Source organism: Juglans microcarpa x Juglans regia, chromosome 8S (genome assembly GCF_004785595.1).
Source record: "Juglans microcarpa x Juglans regia isolate MS1-56 chromosome 8S, Jm3101_v1.0, whole genome shotgun sequence".
In the NCBI taxonomy this organism is placed as follows: Eukaryota; Viridiplantae; Streptophyta; class Magnoliopsida; order Fagales; family Juglandaceae; genus Juglans; species Juglans microcarpa x Juglans regia.
Window position 1 is genome coordinate 4,233,646 of NC_054609.1, and position 18,490 is coordinate 4,252,135.

The 18,490-nt window shown below is 34.8% G+C and overlaps 3 protein-coding genes across 3 annotated transcripts in view; all 3 read left to right on the forward strand.

Moving 5' to 3' along the window:
- LOC121243880 (putative receptor protein kinase ZmPK1) overlaps positions 1–7,894 on the forward strand; it is a 30,795-nt gene extending 22,901 nt beyond the window's left edge. Inside the window, exons 3-4 of the mRNA XM_041141947.1 lie at positions 429–437; positions 7,721–7,894. The gene's annotated coding sequence lies outside the window, so the exon portion shown is untranslated. The remainder of the gene's footprint in view (positions 1–428; positions 438–7,720) is intronic.
- LOC121243881 (putative receptor protein kinase ZmPK1) lies at positions 5,145–7,894 on the forward strand. The gene has a single exon (XM_041141948.1). The coding sequence runs from the start codon at positions 5,251–5,253 to the stop codon at positions 7,651–7,653; it is 2,403 nt and encodes an 800-aa protein (XP_040997882.1). The 5' UTR covers positions 5,145–5,250; the 3' UTR covers positions 7,654–7,894.
- A 7,111-nt stretch (positions 7,895–15,005) lies between these two features.
- LOC121244119 (putative receptor protein kinase ZmPK1) lies at positions 15,006–17,473 on the forward strand. Its single transcript, XM_041142167.1, has 2 exons — positions 15,006–15,374; positions 15,639–17,473. Exons 1-2 carry the CDS (start codon positions 15,056–15,058, stop codon positions 17,471–17,473), a joined length of 2,154 nt encoding a protein of 717 aa, XP_040998101.1. The 5' UTR covers positions 15,006–15,055.
- Positions 17,474–18,490: the final 1,017 nt, after the last annotated feature.

Genomic DNA, 18,490 nt, shown 5'->3' on the forward strand with positions numbered 1-18,490 from the left:
ATGAATATTATAAATTATATATATATATATATTGTATTATATATGTATAAATATATATGAGTCAAGCTCACCAGTCGAGTCGAGTCGAGCTTCATACGAATTTGTTCACGAATATTAATAAAGCTGGTCGAGCTTTATATGAGTTTGTATCGTTTAATAATCGAATTTAATTTTATGTTTACGAATGTCTCATTTAATATTCGATTCGAATTCGATTCGATAGCTGGTTGTCAAGTAGCTTGTTATTTTACAGCCCTAGCTAGCATGCTTGCCAACGTTTTATTTCTTATGTCTTTTCCGCCTTATTTTAATTTTTCTTAACCATTTCTTTTTTAATCCAGAACAGAAAAAACAAATTCTAGGTGGTCAAGTCTAATACGGACTAGTATAAGTGGTGTGAACTGTGAAGGATTCATAAAAGCCATAAGCAAAATATGGTTTCTTTTGCATTTCTGATTTTGAGAACTGCCCATAATTCACACCCTATGATGCTGAATTCAACGCTATTATGACAAGTAAGATGGCTGAGATGAATTTGAATCTTCTAGATTTGTTTATTTTTTCGAATTTGAGGGTGAAAAAAGATATTTACAATCGTGAATGATATAATCGCCGCGTAATCGTTTTGAAAGAAGTGAATAAAACTTGGGACTCATATAAAAAAAAAATTAATTTTTTAATAGTAGACATTACTCTTTTTCAAAGTGATTACTTGATGTTTACGTATTTCATAATTATATATAGAATTACACAGATCCTAGAATTCCGTCAAAAACCTTGCAAAAGACCTCTATTTGACTGATAGCATGAGTTTTATCATTCAGATAGAAATCACAGCCAAACTCAATATCATATGAGTCCACTAATAAGTCAAGTCTCAAACATCAAATATTTATAATTTTCTGCTAGGAAAGAGAAAAGAAGAAAAATTGAAATGAAAATCTTATAAATTACACTTTCATTCTATTTTTATTTCACTACTATGAGATGAAGGATAGTCACATGATTATAAAAGTGTCTGACTTTTTAGATATATAATAGGATGAAAGTGTAGTGCATAAAATTTTCTTAATACTATAACTTAATGACATATCAGTAGATATGGCTAAATTCATTAACACACCCGTTTAAAACCAGGTCTTTGCACAAATTTTCACTGGAACTTTAAACATAAAGCCTATTGATTTGAATCTGATAATATAAAAATTGAAAGTTATTTTATCTAAGATTGTCTCGATTGACAGATGGGGAATACAATTTATTTTGTTCATCAAGATTCAAATCCCACTTCATCTTGTATGTACCCTTTCACAAGGAACTAAAGGAAGATATATAGGAAGATAACTACCATAGTGGAAAGCTTCTGTTTGAATTGTGAGATGAGATGTGATAGTTTTAAATAAAAATTAAAAGTTGAATAAAATATTGTTAGAATATTATTTTTTAATATTATTATTTTTTTGAGATTTGAAAAAATTTAATTGAGATTTAAAAAGTTGAATTGTTTATTGTATTTTATGTGAGAATTTGATAAAGTTGTTGGAGGGCCTATTTTAGTTGAGGGTCCATTCTGTGTTAAAAGCCCAATATAAAAGAAGCCTAGTATAGAAAGCTCTTTGTTAACTTAAGGGAATTAGAGAGTCCAAGGCCTAGCAAAGTCACACACACACACACACTACATGCCACCTTTCATGGGAAGATAGAGATTTTATGCAGATACATGATCACTTCGATTACTGGGTAATGATCCACACTTATAAACTCTACATCATATAGGCATCACGTTGGAATCTATATATACTAGGTAACCCTTGATAGTAATCGATCGCTCTCCCTTTTGAATTCTGAATTGTTTGTTACACTTATTGACTCAAGTATCGGAGTTTTCCAGGCGTATCAAGCCAAAACTTCTTGTCATCTCGTAGGTAAACGATTGCAGACGGGAAGTGAGATATGTCCTTTACAATGGCACCATTTGTGGGATTCATTTATCTTTACGTGGTTCTTACATGCCAACTGTAACACGTTCCTTAGCAAGCCGAGCAATGGATACGTTGCCAACATTCGTGGAGGCACGACTAGCAGCAACCGAAGAAAAACTAAAGTAGGCGTCGGAAGCCATGGAGATCTTGAAGAAGGAGAACGACGATTTGCGATGAAAGAATGTTGTATCTAGTAATACCACCATACCCGCTCACAGTGAGCAAGGTGAGGGGGAGGTACCGTGCAATATGGAGTCAAACCTAGGACGAATAGAGAAGAAAAAAATTGCATTGCCCCATTGAACTAAAGGAAGATAACTACCATAGTGGAGAGCTTCCGTTTGGATAGTGAGATGAGATGAGATAATTTTAAATAAAAGTTAAAAGTTGAATAAAATATTGTTAAAATATTATTTTTTAGTATTATTACTGTTTTGAGATTTGAAAAAAGTTGAATTGTAATTTAAAAAAGTTGAATTGTTTATTATATTTTATATGAAAATTTGAGAAAGTTGTAATGATGAGATGAGTTGTTCTCAATCCAAACAGGACCCATGTTGCAAGTGGATTGGGTATTTCAATTGAAAGAAACCTAAATTATAGCTAAAAACAACTAACCTAAACAATTAACCAATGTGGGACTCACATGACATATATAGACTATCACTAATATATACACTAACACTTGTGACGATGTAATTTTCGAACCATAGGGGAAGCTTTTGTGGCAAAGTAAATAGATTTTTTCGTCATAATGATTATAACAACAAAGTTGAGAAATTGAGCCATAAAAACTCTCTTGGTGCCATAACTATCTGGTAAGGCAAGAAATTGAAGCTCCCTTGAAGTTAGTTAATTCAATAACTTTGTGTAGGAAAGACAATTATGTAAAATTTAAAATTATATTATATAGAAATCTCAAAGTTTAAAAAAAATATGCATTTTCATGCAATGGTTCCTTCCACCCACTTACTAAGCTTAAATTTAGATGCAGTTTGGATAGCGAGTTGAGATAAGATGAGTTGAGATAAAAATTGAAAGTTAAATAAAATATTATTAGAATATTATTTTAATATTATTATAATTTTGGAGTTTGAAAAAATTAAATTATTTATTATATTTTATATTTTATGTGAGAATTTGAAAAAGTTATAATAATCAGATGAGATGAAATAAAATACTTCTTGTATCTAAACGAGACCTAAACATAAGTCTTTTTGGTTCTCTAATTTTTCCATTGTTTATAAGATCCATTCTTCTATTTGAATCTCATGAAAAAAAGAGAGAGGAGAATTGAAGGGAAATTCCTAGCTCAAACTCTGAATTCCACACCCAAGCTCTATAACAATTGTGTAAAAAAAACAATTTCAGACATTTTTTTTTCCTGCATATTTTGTTTTTAGTCACTTCATATTTGAACTACTCTTTTAGTTTTTCCCTTTGAGTTCTCCCTTTCGACCCATGAAATTCCTTCCCTCTGTTTCGCATTCCTTTCAGAATTTATGGGTAGAGATCATGGCGGTAACGTTGTTAGAAACCATATACCCACCCAAGTGGTTCAATGGGGCAATGCAATTTTTCATGTCAGACGCTTGTCCTCTAGCTACAAACAAGACTCCCAACTCCATCATCAACAATGTGATTGAGAGTTTTTTTTGATGGTTTGAGTAATGTTGGGTACTATTATTATTAGGTGGGTAAGTTTCGCACACTCTAATTAAAAAAAAGTAATTTGTGTTTATTTTTACAAAAATAATATTTTCATTTGGATCGAAAATTTACTTTTTTTTTTAAAAGAATGCACGGAATTTATATAATTTAAAATTGTAAATATCATTTGATTCATTTCTAATCTTGAAGTGGTCAAGAATTCTAGACCCGATGAAGGTGAGAAACTAGCTTGTTATTGCCATACATGCACCAGTGGATATTCTTTCAATCATATGGACATAAAAAATTCTTTAAAATATGTCATAAAGACTAGCTTAGCAGCATTTAGGATTTTGTTTTGTGGGTTTAAGGGTTCGTTTGTTTTCAGAAATGAGATGAGATGAGATGAGATTAAAGTTAAAAAGTTGAATAAAATATTGTTAGAATATATTTTTTAATATTATTTTTGTTTTGAAATTTGAAAAAGTTGAATTGTTTATTTTATTTTATGTAGGGATTTAAAAAAGTTGTAATGATAAAGTGAAATAAAATGAGATGAGATGAGATGTTTCTTGAAAACAAACGAGACAAGAGATGTACGCAGAACAACTGTCACAGTTTTGTATGGAGTCACATGAAAACATAGTGTTTGATACCTAAGCCTGTACTGAAGAAACTCTGAATTCAAGTCACTAATTTACGGTATGAGTCTATAATTGCATTGGATCCTTCTCAGAGAGACTAGAAGAGATCCATGGGAATTAGAAATTGGTTTGAAAAGCTACAAACTAGAAAATACTAGCTCAGACTGATCAAAACAAACTGAGACATCATGAGTACTAGGAATACTTACAAAAACAGTGCTTGGACTCTAAAATCTGCAGGCTGCCATCCTCGTACGTATTTCTGTTTTTCAATTTTCTATGAGTCAAACAGTCGAAACAAAGACCAAAATAGGGACTCAAATTGAGATTATGCCCCAACTTAAGGCAATTTCAGTTTAAATAACTGATAAAAGATGTAATTAGTTGTGCAAAAATATAAGATTTAAAATTAAATAAAAAATTAATTCTTTTTAAGATAGATCACATCGTTTGCATTACCTATAATTATCTAATTACTCTTTTTAATGGAAAAATTACATAATCTCTTATTATTCACACAAATTTCACAAATTTCACATCGTTTGTATTGCTCTTTTTTAATTATAGCACCGATGACTTATATCTCGTTTGAATTCAAAACTTACTTCAACTCATCTCATCTAATTATTATAATTTTCTTAAATTTATAAATAAAATATAATAAATAATTTAATTTTTTTAAATTATAAAATAATTTTAAAATATAATAAATAATTTAATTTTTATTTTAATATTTACAAACCATAGCAGCTCATCTCTTCCAAACCATTCCAAAGTCCAGACGCACGTCGCTGTCATTGCTTCGTCAACTTGTGCAGGGCATTTAGCTTCGAATCTCACCCACCCAAACAATTATGAATTAAAAACACAAAACGAGCTAGAAGTAAAGGGTAAGGACCAGTCTCACATCTGCCGTTCTGCGTGCGTCTCTGCGCATCTTTCCTACGCCGCATCTCCCTTTGAACTTCCATTCCATGAAGTTCATAGGTACTCTGATCCTGTTCATCCTCTTCTCGGCATTGTTTGCTCCGGCGACATCTACAAATAGCACTTTGAGCAAAGGTTTGTCTCTCTCCAGCGAGAAACCGGAAGATGTTTTGACTTCGCCGAATGGAGTGTTCTCCACTGGATTTTACTCTGTCGGTGACAATGCTTATTGCTTTGCCATATGGTTCACCTCCCGACCCTCAAGGATTCAGGGCCGCACGGTTGTCTGGATGGTCAACCGAGACCAACCAGTTAACGGAAGGAAATCGAAGCTCTGCCTGCTCAGAACTGGTAATCTTATCTTAACCGATGCCGGTGAGTTTACCGTCTGGGAGACAAACACTATTTCTCTAGCCTCTGTAGAATTACATCTTTACGATACTGGTAATCTTGTCCTACGAACTTTGGGAGGTGAAAATTTGTGGGAAAGCTTCGACTTTCCCACAGATACCTTGCTTCCCCAGCAATTACTAACTAGAAATACAAAGCTTGTCTCCTCGAGAAGCCAGACCAACCATTCCTCTGGCTTCTACAAGCTTCTTTTCGATAATGATAACGTCCTCTGCCTTCTTTATGATGGGGCAAAGGTTTCCAGTATTTACTGGCCTGAACCATGGCTTTTGCGCTGGCAAGCCGGAAGGTTCGCGTACAACAGTAGTAGAATCGCTGTGCTTGATTCCTTCGGGAACTTTAGTTCTTCCGATAAATTTACATTTTCGTCAGCCGACTTTGGGCAATTGCTCCATAGAAGATTGACACTTGATTACGATGGTAATCTTCGATTGTACAGTTGGGACGAGGAGGGCGAGAAGTGGGTTGTTTCATGGCAGGCCTTTCAGGTACCTTGTATTATTCATGGTGTTTGTGGAGCTAACAGTATATGCAGCTATGTTCCTGGTATTGGCAGAAATTGCTCGTGCCTTCCTGGATATAAGATGATAAATCATACCGATTGGTCTCAAGGGTGTGAACCCGAATTTGATCTCTCTTTTGAGAAGAACGTGTTTGATTTTTTGCTGATATCCCATCTTGATTTCTATGGTTATGATTACAATAACTACCCCAATTATACACTTGATCAATGCAAGAAGTTATGTTTGGAATTGGCCGAGTGCAAAGCATTCCAATACACATTTGGCACGACTATTGGTTATTCAAATTGTTACCCCAAGATTCTATTGATGAATGGACATCTTTTGCCTTCTTTTGACGGAAGCTTCTATCTGAGAGTGCCGGAAAATAATCTCCTCACCAACATCAATCTTGTAGAAGAAATCCGTTTAAATTGTTCAAGTGAAGGTCCCCTGCTACTGGGAAGAGCATACCTAAAAAACCGGGTAAACGGGACGGTGAAATTCATGCTTTGGTTTGTATGTGGATTAGGAGGACTAGAAATTGTGGGTATCTTTTTGGTGTGGTTTCTCTTGATTAGAACCCCCAAAAGTTCTAGTGCAGACAAGCAAGGCTATCTTCTTGCCATCACTGGATTCAGAAAATTTACATATTCCGAGCTCAAGAAGGCCACAAAGGGTTTTACTGAGGAGATTGGGAGAGGTGCAGGAGGGATTGTGTACAAAGGGGTGTTGGCAGACAATCGAGTTGCAGCAATCAAGCAACTCTACGAAGCTAACCAAGGAGAAGATGTATTTCTAGCTGAAGTGAGCATCATTGGTAGGCTTAACCACATGAACTTGATAGAAATGTGGGGTTATTGTGCGGAGGGAAAGCACAGGCTTTTGGTGTCCGAGTACATGGAACATGGTTCATTGGCAGACAACCTGTCTTCCAATTCACTTGACTGGAAGAAAAGGTTTGAAATTGCTTTGGGCACTGCAAAAGGCCTGTCTTATTTGCATGAAGAGTGCTTGGAGTGGGTTTTACACTGTGATGTAAAACCTGAAAACATATTCCTAGACTCTAATTATCAACCAAAGGTGGCAGATTTTGGGCTGTCCAAACTACAAAGCAGAGGAGAGCCTGACAATTCAAGTTTCTCGAAGATGAGAGGAACCCGCGGATACATGGCTCCGGAGTGGGTATTCAATCTGCCAATCACCTCTAAAGTTGATGTTTATAGCTACGGGATTGTTGTGTTGGAGATGCTGACGGGAAAGGATGTAGCAAAGGGTGTCCATGCCATAGACAGTGGAGGGGAGCCACAGCATAAAAGGCTTGTGTCGTGGGTGAGGGAAAAGAAGAATAGGGTGACTTCAACTAAGTCCTGGCTTGAAGAGATCATAGACCCAAGGTTGGAAGGCAAATATGAGTCAGGAAAGTTGGAAACTCTGATTGGGGTTGCTCTGCAATGTGCAGAGGAAGAAAAGGATGCAAGACCCAGCATGAGACAAGTAGTTGAGATGCTTTTAGCCCAAGAAAATGATCAACAGTGATGGCAGGCATGGCATAGATGAAGAAAGACTCGATTGATTTTCTGCTACCCAGAACAAAATGAAAAAGAAAATTAGACCCAGAAAGATGATTCATTTTCTGCCGTTGTTGTAGCAATGAATTATGATATCCTTGCTTAGAGTTCATTAAAAAAAATAATGATGTGCCATACTTTTTTGAGAAAATAAATTCGCTCTTTGAACTTCAATACTCTCATGCGACAGCAACAATGGTTTTATTGTTTTTTCTTCTCTCCAATTGCCTACGATAGACTTGTATCACTGGAAAAATAAATTAATCGCCATTGAGGTCCCTGACTCCAATCACTTTTGGATTCAATTCGATTATGAAAGACACATGAGATACAGAGGAATGAGCTAAGTTTTGTAGGTGTTGAAGCTGCATATATTGTTTAGAAGGGCCACTTGTATTACTGAGTGATGCTAAGTATAAAAGTGTGCAAGCGTCAGTGTAGACTTTTTTTCTAAAAGCCGTCTCTTATACAAGAAGTGATTTTATTTTATTTTATTTTATTTTTTGATATTTTACAAAATGAATGCGCTAGCTTTGTATAATTGGGCCAAGGCTTGAGAGTGTTGTGCGACAAGAATGTAAACCGGACTTCTTTAAACCGGACTTCTTGTGCGAGGTTTTGCGATGAAACTTATTGTGATTGTGAATAATGTAAACTGGACTTGTGCCTGTGAGGCTTTGTAATGAAATTTGTTATGGTTGTAAAGAATGTGATGGACTGATTTGTTGATTACCTATTATACTTTGAAATCTTTGTATTCTTAAAGTTGGTTAATCTTGATGTTTATTGAAATATAAAAATTTTCTTTCCAGATAGATTATAAAAAAAATGTTCTTGTATTTAAACTCTTTCTAGGTAGATTATTTTTCTGTTGGATTAGAATAGGTGTTGGATTAATATCCTTTAGGAGGAAATTAAGTCTGGAGATTTGGTGGGATGTACCTGAGTATGAACATGTGGGTAATGTGTTGTTAGGGTCTTTTTTAGAGTGATAGTACATGACAGGAAGTTGGTAATATCTAATGATTGGTGCTGTTGTACAGACATTTGGCATTGGAAAATGATAGTATGCCCTAATTCTACTTTCCAACTCAGTTTTGCTGCTTGTGAATCCCCTGTCTCTTTCCCTACTCAGTTTTCCATTTCCAAATCAACTGATATAACTCAATTTCCATTTGCAAGCAACTAATATCCATTCATCCAAGCAATACCATTCTCACAAAAACTAAACCAAGCACATGTACACGTACAGTACCATTCTCTCAAATCAAATAATTTAACATTCATAGCCATACTCAAATCTTACAAAGCATACATTTACAAGATATTTATAGAGAATTCAACAATTATAATTACGGCCAAAGGATTCATTTATAATTTTTCTATTAATACAATACAAAGCACCAACATGATCAACCCACTAGAAGATTTTGATAGCTAAAACTGTTGCTACAAGGCCAATTGAGTTTGTGATCACATCGAAGAGATGGTCTTGAACAGGCCTTAACAATTTCATTTTTGACTTTGCGATGTATGCCAATGGGCACAAATTTAACTATTGTGACTGAGATCATCCATCTTTCTTTTGTGCGGTCCCTTTTAGGCCGAGTCTGCATGCATAAGGTCAATTGTGACTTCAAGCAATTGTAATGAGTTAGCTAAAAAATAGAAATGTAAGCTAGCCTCCCAAGCACTTAATTTCAGTAGTAAGGTTGTATATAACTTAATATTTTGTCACCCGATAAGTTTGGTCATTTAAAAATAAATTAAAAAATATCGAGAAATATTAGCATTCCCCAAAAATTAATTTTGGGTAGCATCTTTGTCAAAATTGGAGTTAGAGTGAAGAAAAGCTACTGAAAAATCAGAAAAAATGAATGATTGAAAAATGATAAATCTAAATTGTATTGCAGTATTCTTCTTTACATAGAATGAGCTCTATTATAAAAGAGCCAAAACTTATTAGCCAACAAACTAAAATAGTTTTAATATAACATAATTACATGGGTGAAATAGTACTTCTAATTCTTTCCCTCAAGCTGGAACATCTTGATTTGTACATGCAGCAGAACTTGCATTATATAGTCCATAAACGAAATATTGATTGCTTGAAGTCCATAGATTCATAGTCAGGGAAGGAAAAAAAAAAAATATATATAGAAATAATAACACCAAGCCCATAGATGTTAATTCAACACCAAATTGGTGTTAGAGTCACTGGAAAATTTGTGTCGTTGAAATACCAGGAAACACCAAAAAAAAAAAAAAAAAATGTTAGAGAAAGCCAAACAATACCGCAATCATGCTGGAAATAACTTGGAGCTAGGGCATGATCAATTCATTGGAATGAGCTGCTCCAATTGGACTGGACTTCTTTTAGACCGGGTTTGCCACATCAAATTGTGTGTGGTGCGTGCTCATAAAACCGGCCTAAGAATAGAATTTTTCCCCTAGGATGGGTTTGACAAGTCGGATAAGAGACCAACTTCTTATCTAGTCTTATTTTATCGTTTCAAGTTTTTTAAGTTTTGATACAGAATATAATAAATAATTCAAAATTTTTAAATTTCAATTCAAATTTTTTTAAATTCTAAAACAATAATAATACGTTACCATCCTTTTTTGCCCCTAACTTGATGTTTTTCTTTAAGATGTTTTTAAATTGTATTTTTTCTCCCTAAATTTAGTTTGTTTTTTAGTCTTGGCAAATTTCATTTTATTTCTTAAGTTTTTTTCCGTTTTATTTTAATTTGTCTTAACCATTTCTTTCTAAATCCCAAACAGAAAAAAAAAACCTAGGTGGTTAATCTAATACGGACTAGTAGTGGTGTGAACTGCGAAGGGTTGATAAAAGTCATAAGCAAAATCTGGTTTCTCCTGCATTTCAGATTTTGTGAACTGCCCATAATTCAAACGCTATGATGCTGAATTCAATGCTATTATGGCTAGTAAGATGGCTGAGAAGGATTTGAATCCTGATTATTTTTTTTCCCGAATTTTAGGGTCAATAGTGAGTTAAATAGATCTCATAACATTTATAGCTATTCGAGTGATATTGTATTTGAATGTTGAAGTGAGTTGAATTAAATTTAGTTGAGATGATAAAATATTGTTAGAATATTATTTTTTTAATATTATTATTATTTTGAGATTTGAAAAAGTTGAATTGTTTATTATATTTTATATTGAAATTTGAAAAAATTGTAATGATAAGTTGAGATGAGTTGAGATATGTTGATGATCCAAACGAAGCCTCAATTTATCGGACAATATTCAATACTAAACAAATGTTTTGGAGCTCTATTTATTTTTCTATATTTCTCACACTTAAGTCCTAGAGTTTTAAGAGATCTCTATTCGACTGATAACATGAGTCTGATCTTGATTGAAATAGAAATCACAGCCAAACTTAATATCATATGCGTCCACTAATAAGTCAAGTCCCAAACGTCCAATATTTATAATTTTCTACTAGGAAAGAGAAAAGAAAAAATAAATAAAAATGGAAATCTATAAATTACTCTCTCATTCTATTTTTATCCCACCATTATAAGATAAAAGATAATTTAATGATGATAAAAGTGTCACACTTTACATAATATTACGAAAGTATAGTGCATAAAAGTTTCTTAATACTATAAGATAATAAGCATATATATATCCAACAACCGTAATGAGTGAATCCACCATCCGTCCCTCCTTTTGCTATCTTAAAGAGATATAGCGATAGATTGCCAAATATAAATTAGAATTGATGACATCATCCTTCATTAAGCGGAGCTAGTTTTTGGTTTGCAAAGCTCGGCTCAATTCAAAAAACTCGAGTTTGAGATTTTTATTTAATCTTTGTTCGAGCTCGATTGGGTAAGCTAAACTCTCAACTCGAACTCGAGCTTCAGTTTTGGTGTTTGTCTTGAGTTGTTTATTTTTTTTAATAAGATTTAATAATTAATAAATTAAATAAATATAAAAAATCTAATATTAAATTTGTACAACTAACAAGTAAAACCTCTATTGAATTATAAGATTTTAAAAATTTATAAATAATTAATATCTATCTAGTTTATATTTATCAATAATAACAATATATTATATGCATACATAAATTATTAAAATACACACATAATGTGATAACATATATCTATTTTATATATATTTCCCACATACTAGTATATGAAATTATTAAATTTTATCGACTAATTATTGTATAAATTATAAAATATAGCTATAAAGTATATTCAATATATAGGCATAAATAATTAGGTTATATATATATTATATATTCAATTATAAAAGTGTTATGCTTATATTATTAGCTAATACATATATATGTATATATACATAGGTGTATTTATATATTTATCAATATACGAATGATGTTTAATCAAGTTGAGTTAATGAGATGATTTGGGCATAAACAAGTGAACCTTAATGAGCATTAGCCAAGTCGAGTAGAGTTTTGTCGGCTATGTGTCATTTACTAATCGAGTGAGTATTTGCTTTCATGGACAATTTTCTTTTTTGTTAATCAAGATTTAAATCCTACTTCATCTTGTATGTACCCTTTCACAAGGAAGATATATAGGAAGATAACTACCATATTAGAGATCCAAGATCCATGAAGCAAGTGGAAGGTTATTTCAATTAAAAACAACAATTAACCTAAATTGTAGCTAAAAAAGCTCACTTTTCTATTTTTGCAAAGAGTTCTTCTACTTTGAGTCCCTTAAGATCCATTCTTCTATTCCAATCACATGAGAGAGAGAGAGAGAGAGAGAGAGAGAGAGAGAGAGAGAATTGAAGAGAAATTTCAGCATAAACTTCTATGGGACGGTCTTCGAAAGGAGTGGGAATGTATCAAAGAGGTCTTTAAGTTCCAAGTCTGGAGTTTATCCCATTTAATGATCTAATTTTGAGCATGTATCAAAGCATTAAAACCATTGAAATGGGCAAAGTCTCAAGTCTCTCAACTTCTTCCTTTATTTTCTCCTATAGAGTTGTGCACTTTTCATGTCAGACGCTCGTCCTCTAGCTGCTAACAAGCCTCCCAACACCATCATCAATTGTGTGGTTGAGAGTTTCTTTCATTGTTTGAATAACGTTTGATATAATTTTAGTTTTACACTCTCTCATTTAAAAAAAATAACTAATTAAGTTCTTGAACTATTTTTTTTTTCAAATAATTGGGTTCTTTTAATTATCATCTATATATCATACATTTGATAAGAAAAAAAATAAAAATAAAAAAAAACCTTGCTATATGCAAGCAATTTGGTATACCAAACTGTATACCGACGCTGACATGTCTCTTTTTTATTAAAAAAAATTAAAAAATATTTGAGAAAAAAGAATCATTTGTCTCATAAAAATTATTATTTTTTTAATTATTATTATTTTATTAAATTGATATCTTATATTAATATTGATACGCGATTTAATACCAACCTGCTTACAAAAAGATTTTTTTAATAAAAAGTTATGAGTGATGTGTTGTGATGTATAAAAACGATAAATAAAATTTTTGAAAAGAAAACAGTAACTTCCGAGAAAGGTATGGAACTGTTCAGCTCAGCCAATGGGCACGTGACTATAAGCACGTGCATGCCAGCTATTGATTTCTGGGCATTTATTGTTTCCACCAACTACTCGTCCATCATTATTGGTTATATCTAGTGCTAGTGTTTCATATCTTCTGGACTACACTGCCTTTATAAAAGGAGGAAGTTGTGGGGACCAATTAGGGGTGGGCAGCGGGGCCCCGCCCCCGGCCCCGCTGCCCCGCCCGGCTTCCGCCCCGCCCCTACATGGGCGGGCGGGCTAACCCGCTCCGCCCATGCGGGGGCGGGGTCCCCCGCCTCGCATAGAGAGGGTATAGCGGGGGCGGGGGGCGGGATGACCCCAGCGGGGCCCCGCCCCGCCCCCGCCCCCACCCCGCCCCCGCCCCACATTAAAAAAAAAATTTTATTTATATATATTAAATAAATATATTGTATATAGATATACACAATTTATAAAAGACTTAAAATTATATTCAAGTCATTGGATTGTTTTGGCCTCCTAGGCCAATCTTTATATAGGAGGTCAAGGCAATACAATAGTCATCCTTAAGCAATGTGGGACTTACTACTAAGTCCCACATTGCTTAAGGATGACTATTGTATTGCCTTGGCCTCCTATATAAAGATTGGCCTAGGAGGCCAAATCAATCCAAAATCTAACTCTAATGAGTTTATATTTTTTTATATTTATAAATTTTAATTTATTATTTAAAATATATTATAATTTTGGTCTAAAAAAATATTTTTAGACCAAAAAAATTTTTTTTTTAACATAATGGCGGGGGGCGGGGCGGGTGGGGGTTTTTCCCCCGCCCCCGGCACCGGGGCGGGGGACCCCGCCCCGCCTCCCGGGGGCGGGGGGCGGTGGGGAAATCCCCAACCCCGCATGGTGCGGGGCGGGGTGCGGGGAAGGGCATCCCCCGCCCCGCACCATGCGGGTAGAAGCCCTAGGACCAATTACGCCTCATTTATTTTAATAATTATTTTTATTTTATTTTATTTAATTATTATAATTTTTTTAAAATTTTATATAAAATAAAATAAATAATTTAATTTTTTCAAATCTCTAAATATAAATAATATTAAAAATATATATTCTAATAATATTTTATTCAACTTTTAATTTTTACTTCAACTCATCTCATCTCATTTAAAAAAAAATAACTAATAACTTTACACTACTAATTTACTCCTTGTAATTATATTTTTTTAAAAGTTAAGCTATTTATAACGTTGACGTGTCAAAACATCACTTATTATGTATATTCTTTTTAAAAAAATATGAAATTTATTATTAAAATATTAATTTTTTTAATATAAGTCACTTATTTACCATTTTATTCGAACATAATAATGGAACTTACACACTTCTTTAAATATAATTAATCAGTAAATTACTATTCAGGAGTTCGTGTCAAACAACCGCGTTCTTGTCCATTATAAAATAATGAGAGTGATGGAAATTAAAATGATGAGTAATAGTGATATTAGATGATAGTTTTATAAGTAAAATATAATAAATATAATACATTTTGTATCGATTTTTTTTAATATTTTTTTATTTAATAGTTAAGAAAATATTTTTTAATAACTTTTTAATATTTTTAATTTTTAAAAATATTTAAAAGAGTTTAAAAAATAATTGAAGAAAAAAAAAAAGAAAAGAAAAATACAGTTCGGTACACATTCCGTACCGAATTTTCTGTGGCCCAAAACTGCCCTTTCTTAAATGTATAGTAACCAGATTTGAACGCCTACGACTCAACGAGTGTGTGGGAAAAACAAATCAGAAAACTGGTTGAACTGAAGTTCATGGGCACTCTGATCTTCTTCATCCTCTTCTCAGCATTTTTTGCTCCGGCAAAATCCACAAATCGCATTTTGAGCGAAGGTTTGTCTCTCTCCAGCCAGAAACCGGAAGATGTTTTGACTTCGCCGAATGGAGTGTTCTCCGCTGGATTTTACTCCGTCGGTGACAATGCTTATTGCTTTGCCATATGGTTCGCCTCACGAACCTCAAGGAGTCGGTACCGCACCGTTGTCTGGATGGCAAACCGAGACCAACCGGTTAACGGAAGGAAATCGAAGCTCTCCCTGCTCAGAACTGGTAATCTTATCTTAACCGACGCCGGTAAGTTCACCGTCTGGGAGACAAACACTATTTCTATCTCGTCTTTAGAATTAGTTCTTTACGATACTGGTAATCTTGTTCTACGAACTTTGGGAGGTGAAAGTTTGTGGGAAAGCTTCGACTTTCCCACAGATACCTTGCTTCCCCAGCAATTACTAACTAGAAATACAAAGCTTGTCTCCTCGAGAAGCCAGTCCAACCATTCCTCTGGCTTCTACAAGCTTCTTTTCGATATTCATAACGTCCTCTGCCTTATTTATGAAGGGGCTGAGGTTTCCAGTAGTTACATGCCTGCACCATGGCTTTCGAGCGTGCAAAGCGGAAGGTTTGCGTTCAACAGTAGTAGAATCGCAATTCTCGATTCCTTCGGCAAGTTTAGTTCTTCTGATAAATTTACGTTTTCTTCAGCCGACTATGGGCAATTGCTCCACAGAAGATTGACACTTGACTACGATGGTAATCTACGATTGTACAGTTTGGACGAGGAGGGCGAGATGTGGGTTGTTTCGTGGCAGGCCTTTCAGGAACCTTGTACTATTCATGGTGTTTGTGGGGCTAACAGTATTTGCAACTATGTTCTTGGTATTGGCAGAAATTGCTCGTGCCTTCCAGGGTATAAGATGATAGATCATACCGATTGGTCTCAAGGGTGTGAACCCGAATTCGATCTCTCTTTCGGGAAAAACAATGGTTTTTTGCAGCTATCCCATCTTGATTTCTATGGTCATGATTATAATAACAACCCTGATAATTATACACTCGATAAATGCAAGAAGTTATGCTTGGAATCGGCTGAGTGCAAAGCATTCCAATACACCTTTGATAAGACTCTTGGTTTTTCAAAATGTTACACCAAGATTCAATTGATGAATGGATATCGATCGCCTTCTTTTGAAGGAAGCTTCTATCTGAGAGTGCCGGAAAATAATCTCCTCTCGAATGCCAATCTTGCAGAAGAAATCGGTTTAAATTGTTCATGTGAAGGTCCCCTGCTACTGGAAAGAGTATACTTAAAAAGCCCGGTAATCGGGACCGGGAAATTCATGCTCTGGTTTGTATGTGGATTAGGTGGACTAGAAATTGTGAGTATCTTTTTGGTGTGGTTTCTCTTCATTAGAACCCCCAACAGTTCTAGTCCAGACAAGCAAGGCTATCTTCTTGCCATCACTGGATTCAGAAAATTTACATATTCGGAGCTCAAGAAGGCCACAAAGGGTTTTACCGAGGAGATTGGAAGAGGTGCAGGAGGGATTGTGTACAAAGGGGTGTTGGCGGACAATCGAGTTGCAGCAATCAAGAAACTCTACGAAGCTAACCAAGGAGAAGATGTATTTCTAGCAGAAGTGAACATCATTGGTAGGCTTAACCACATGAACTTGATAGAAATGTGGGGTTACTGTGCTGAGGGAAAGCAGCGGCTTTTGGTGTCCGAGTACATGGAGAATGGCTCATTGGCAGACAACCTCTCTTCCAATTCACTTGACTGGAAGAAAAGGTTTGAAATTGCTTTGGGCACTGCAAAAGGCCTATCTTATTTGCATGAAGAGTGCTTGGAGTGGGTTTTACACTGCGATGTAAAACCTGAAAACATATTCCTAGACTCTAATTATCAACCAAAGGTTGCAGATTTTGGCCTGTCAGCACTACAAAGCAGAGGAGAACCCGACAATCCAAGTTTCTCAAGGATGAGAGGAACCCGCGGATACATGGCTCCGGAGTGGGTATTCAATCTGCCCATCACCTCTAAAGTAGATGTTTATAGCTACGGGATTGTTGTGTTGGAGATGGTGACGGGAAAAGATGCAGCAAAGGGTGTCCATGACATAGACAATGGAGAGCAGCCACAACACAAAAGGCTTGTTTCGTGGGTGAGGGAAAAGAAGAATAGGGCTGCTTTAACTGAGTCCTGGCTTGAAGAGATCATAGACCCAAGGTTGAAAGGCAAATATGACGTACGAAAGATGGAAACACTGATTGGGGTTGCTCTGCAATGTGCAGAGGAAGAAAAAGATGCAAGACCCAGCATGAGACAAGTCGTTGAGATGCTTTTGGCCCAAAAAATTGACCAGGAGAATGACGATGAGGGTGCCAACGTGTGACACGACTTATGAACTTAACACAAACAAGATACAAAATTTACGGATTTTGATTTGATATAAAGAGGTTCAGGTCAAAACGGGTTGACTCCTTAATATACAATTAATAAACAGGTCAATTATTTCCTTCATCACTAAGTAAAAAAAAATAATAATAAAATTGTTAAGCGGTCAAATTGAGCTGTACAACTTAAGAGGCAAAGTAGTTTTTTTTTTTTTTTTTTCCTCGGTGGAGTTTAACATTTAACATCTCCACTATTGCTTTTTTCTACATTCCCTTGAATCCATATATGACATGAGTTCTTAACAGATATGAGATATATCAGAGAACTTGGATTCGTCCATTTATCTTGTACCGGAGGCATTACAAACTGAAAAAGCTTAATCAACATCTGCTATAGCAGGGTCCATCTTCTTCTTCCTCTCGCTAAAGCTACGGCATGAGATCAAGCTTGGAAGACAACACAGCACATATTGATCTTTCTCCTATCTTTGGAATGACTTGTTGGAGAGAGACTAGAAATGCATAGCATTATATTCTGTTTTCACTTTAAGAAAAACACCCATTTTTTTTTTTTTTTTTAAATGCAGCAGTTCTCAATGGACTTCCACAAAAATCCCATTGAAAATCCTTTTCATGAAATTACACAAGGGACGATGGACCACAACATAATTTTATTTTCAATTTCATCTTGCTGGGGTGTCATTCCTCTAATGTTCAAGCACAAGTTCTCTGAAATATATCCTATGAAGCGGTACATCCATCACTGAGCCTTGGGTGTACAATCTGATTCTAAAAAATTAATGCAATCACCACAAGATCCATTTCATAACCATAGTCCTAACCAATGGCCCGCAGATATGTATTATTTTCTAATGCAGGAACCATTAGACATCTATCACAACATACTCTGCTTCCCCTGCTCCAATCAAGTTCCCGATAAAAACAAATTCTTCATAGGAACATCTGGAGTTTCTTTCCAAAACTATCCGCACATCATCTACACAATCGTTACGATA

Coding starts and splice junctions, on each gene's coding strand:
- LOC121244119 (XM_041142167.1), top strand. CDS start 15,056: ATGGGCACTCTGATCTTCTTCATCCTCTTCTCAGCATTTTTTGCTCCG. Junction 15,375..15,638: donor TCTTATCTTAACCGACGCCG/GTAAGTTCACCG, acceptor TTATTTATGAAG/GGGCTGAGGTTTCCAGTAGT.
- LOC121243881 (XM_041141948.1), top strand. CDS start 5,251: ATGAAGTTCATAGGTACTCTGATCCTGTTCATCCTCTTCTCGGCATTG.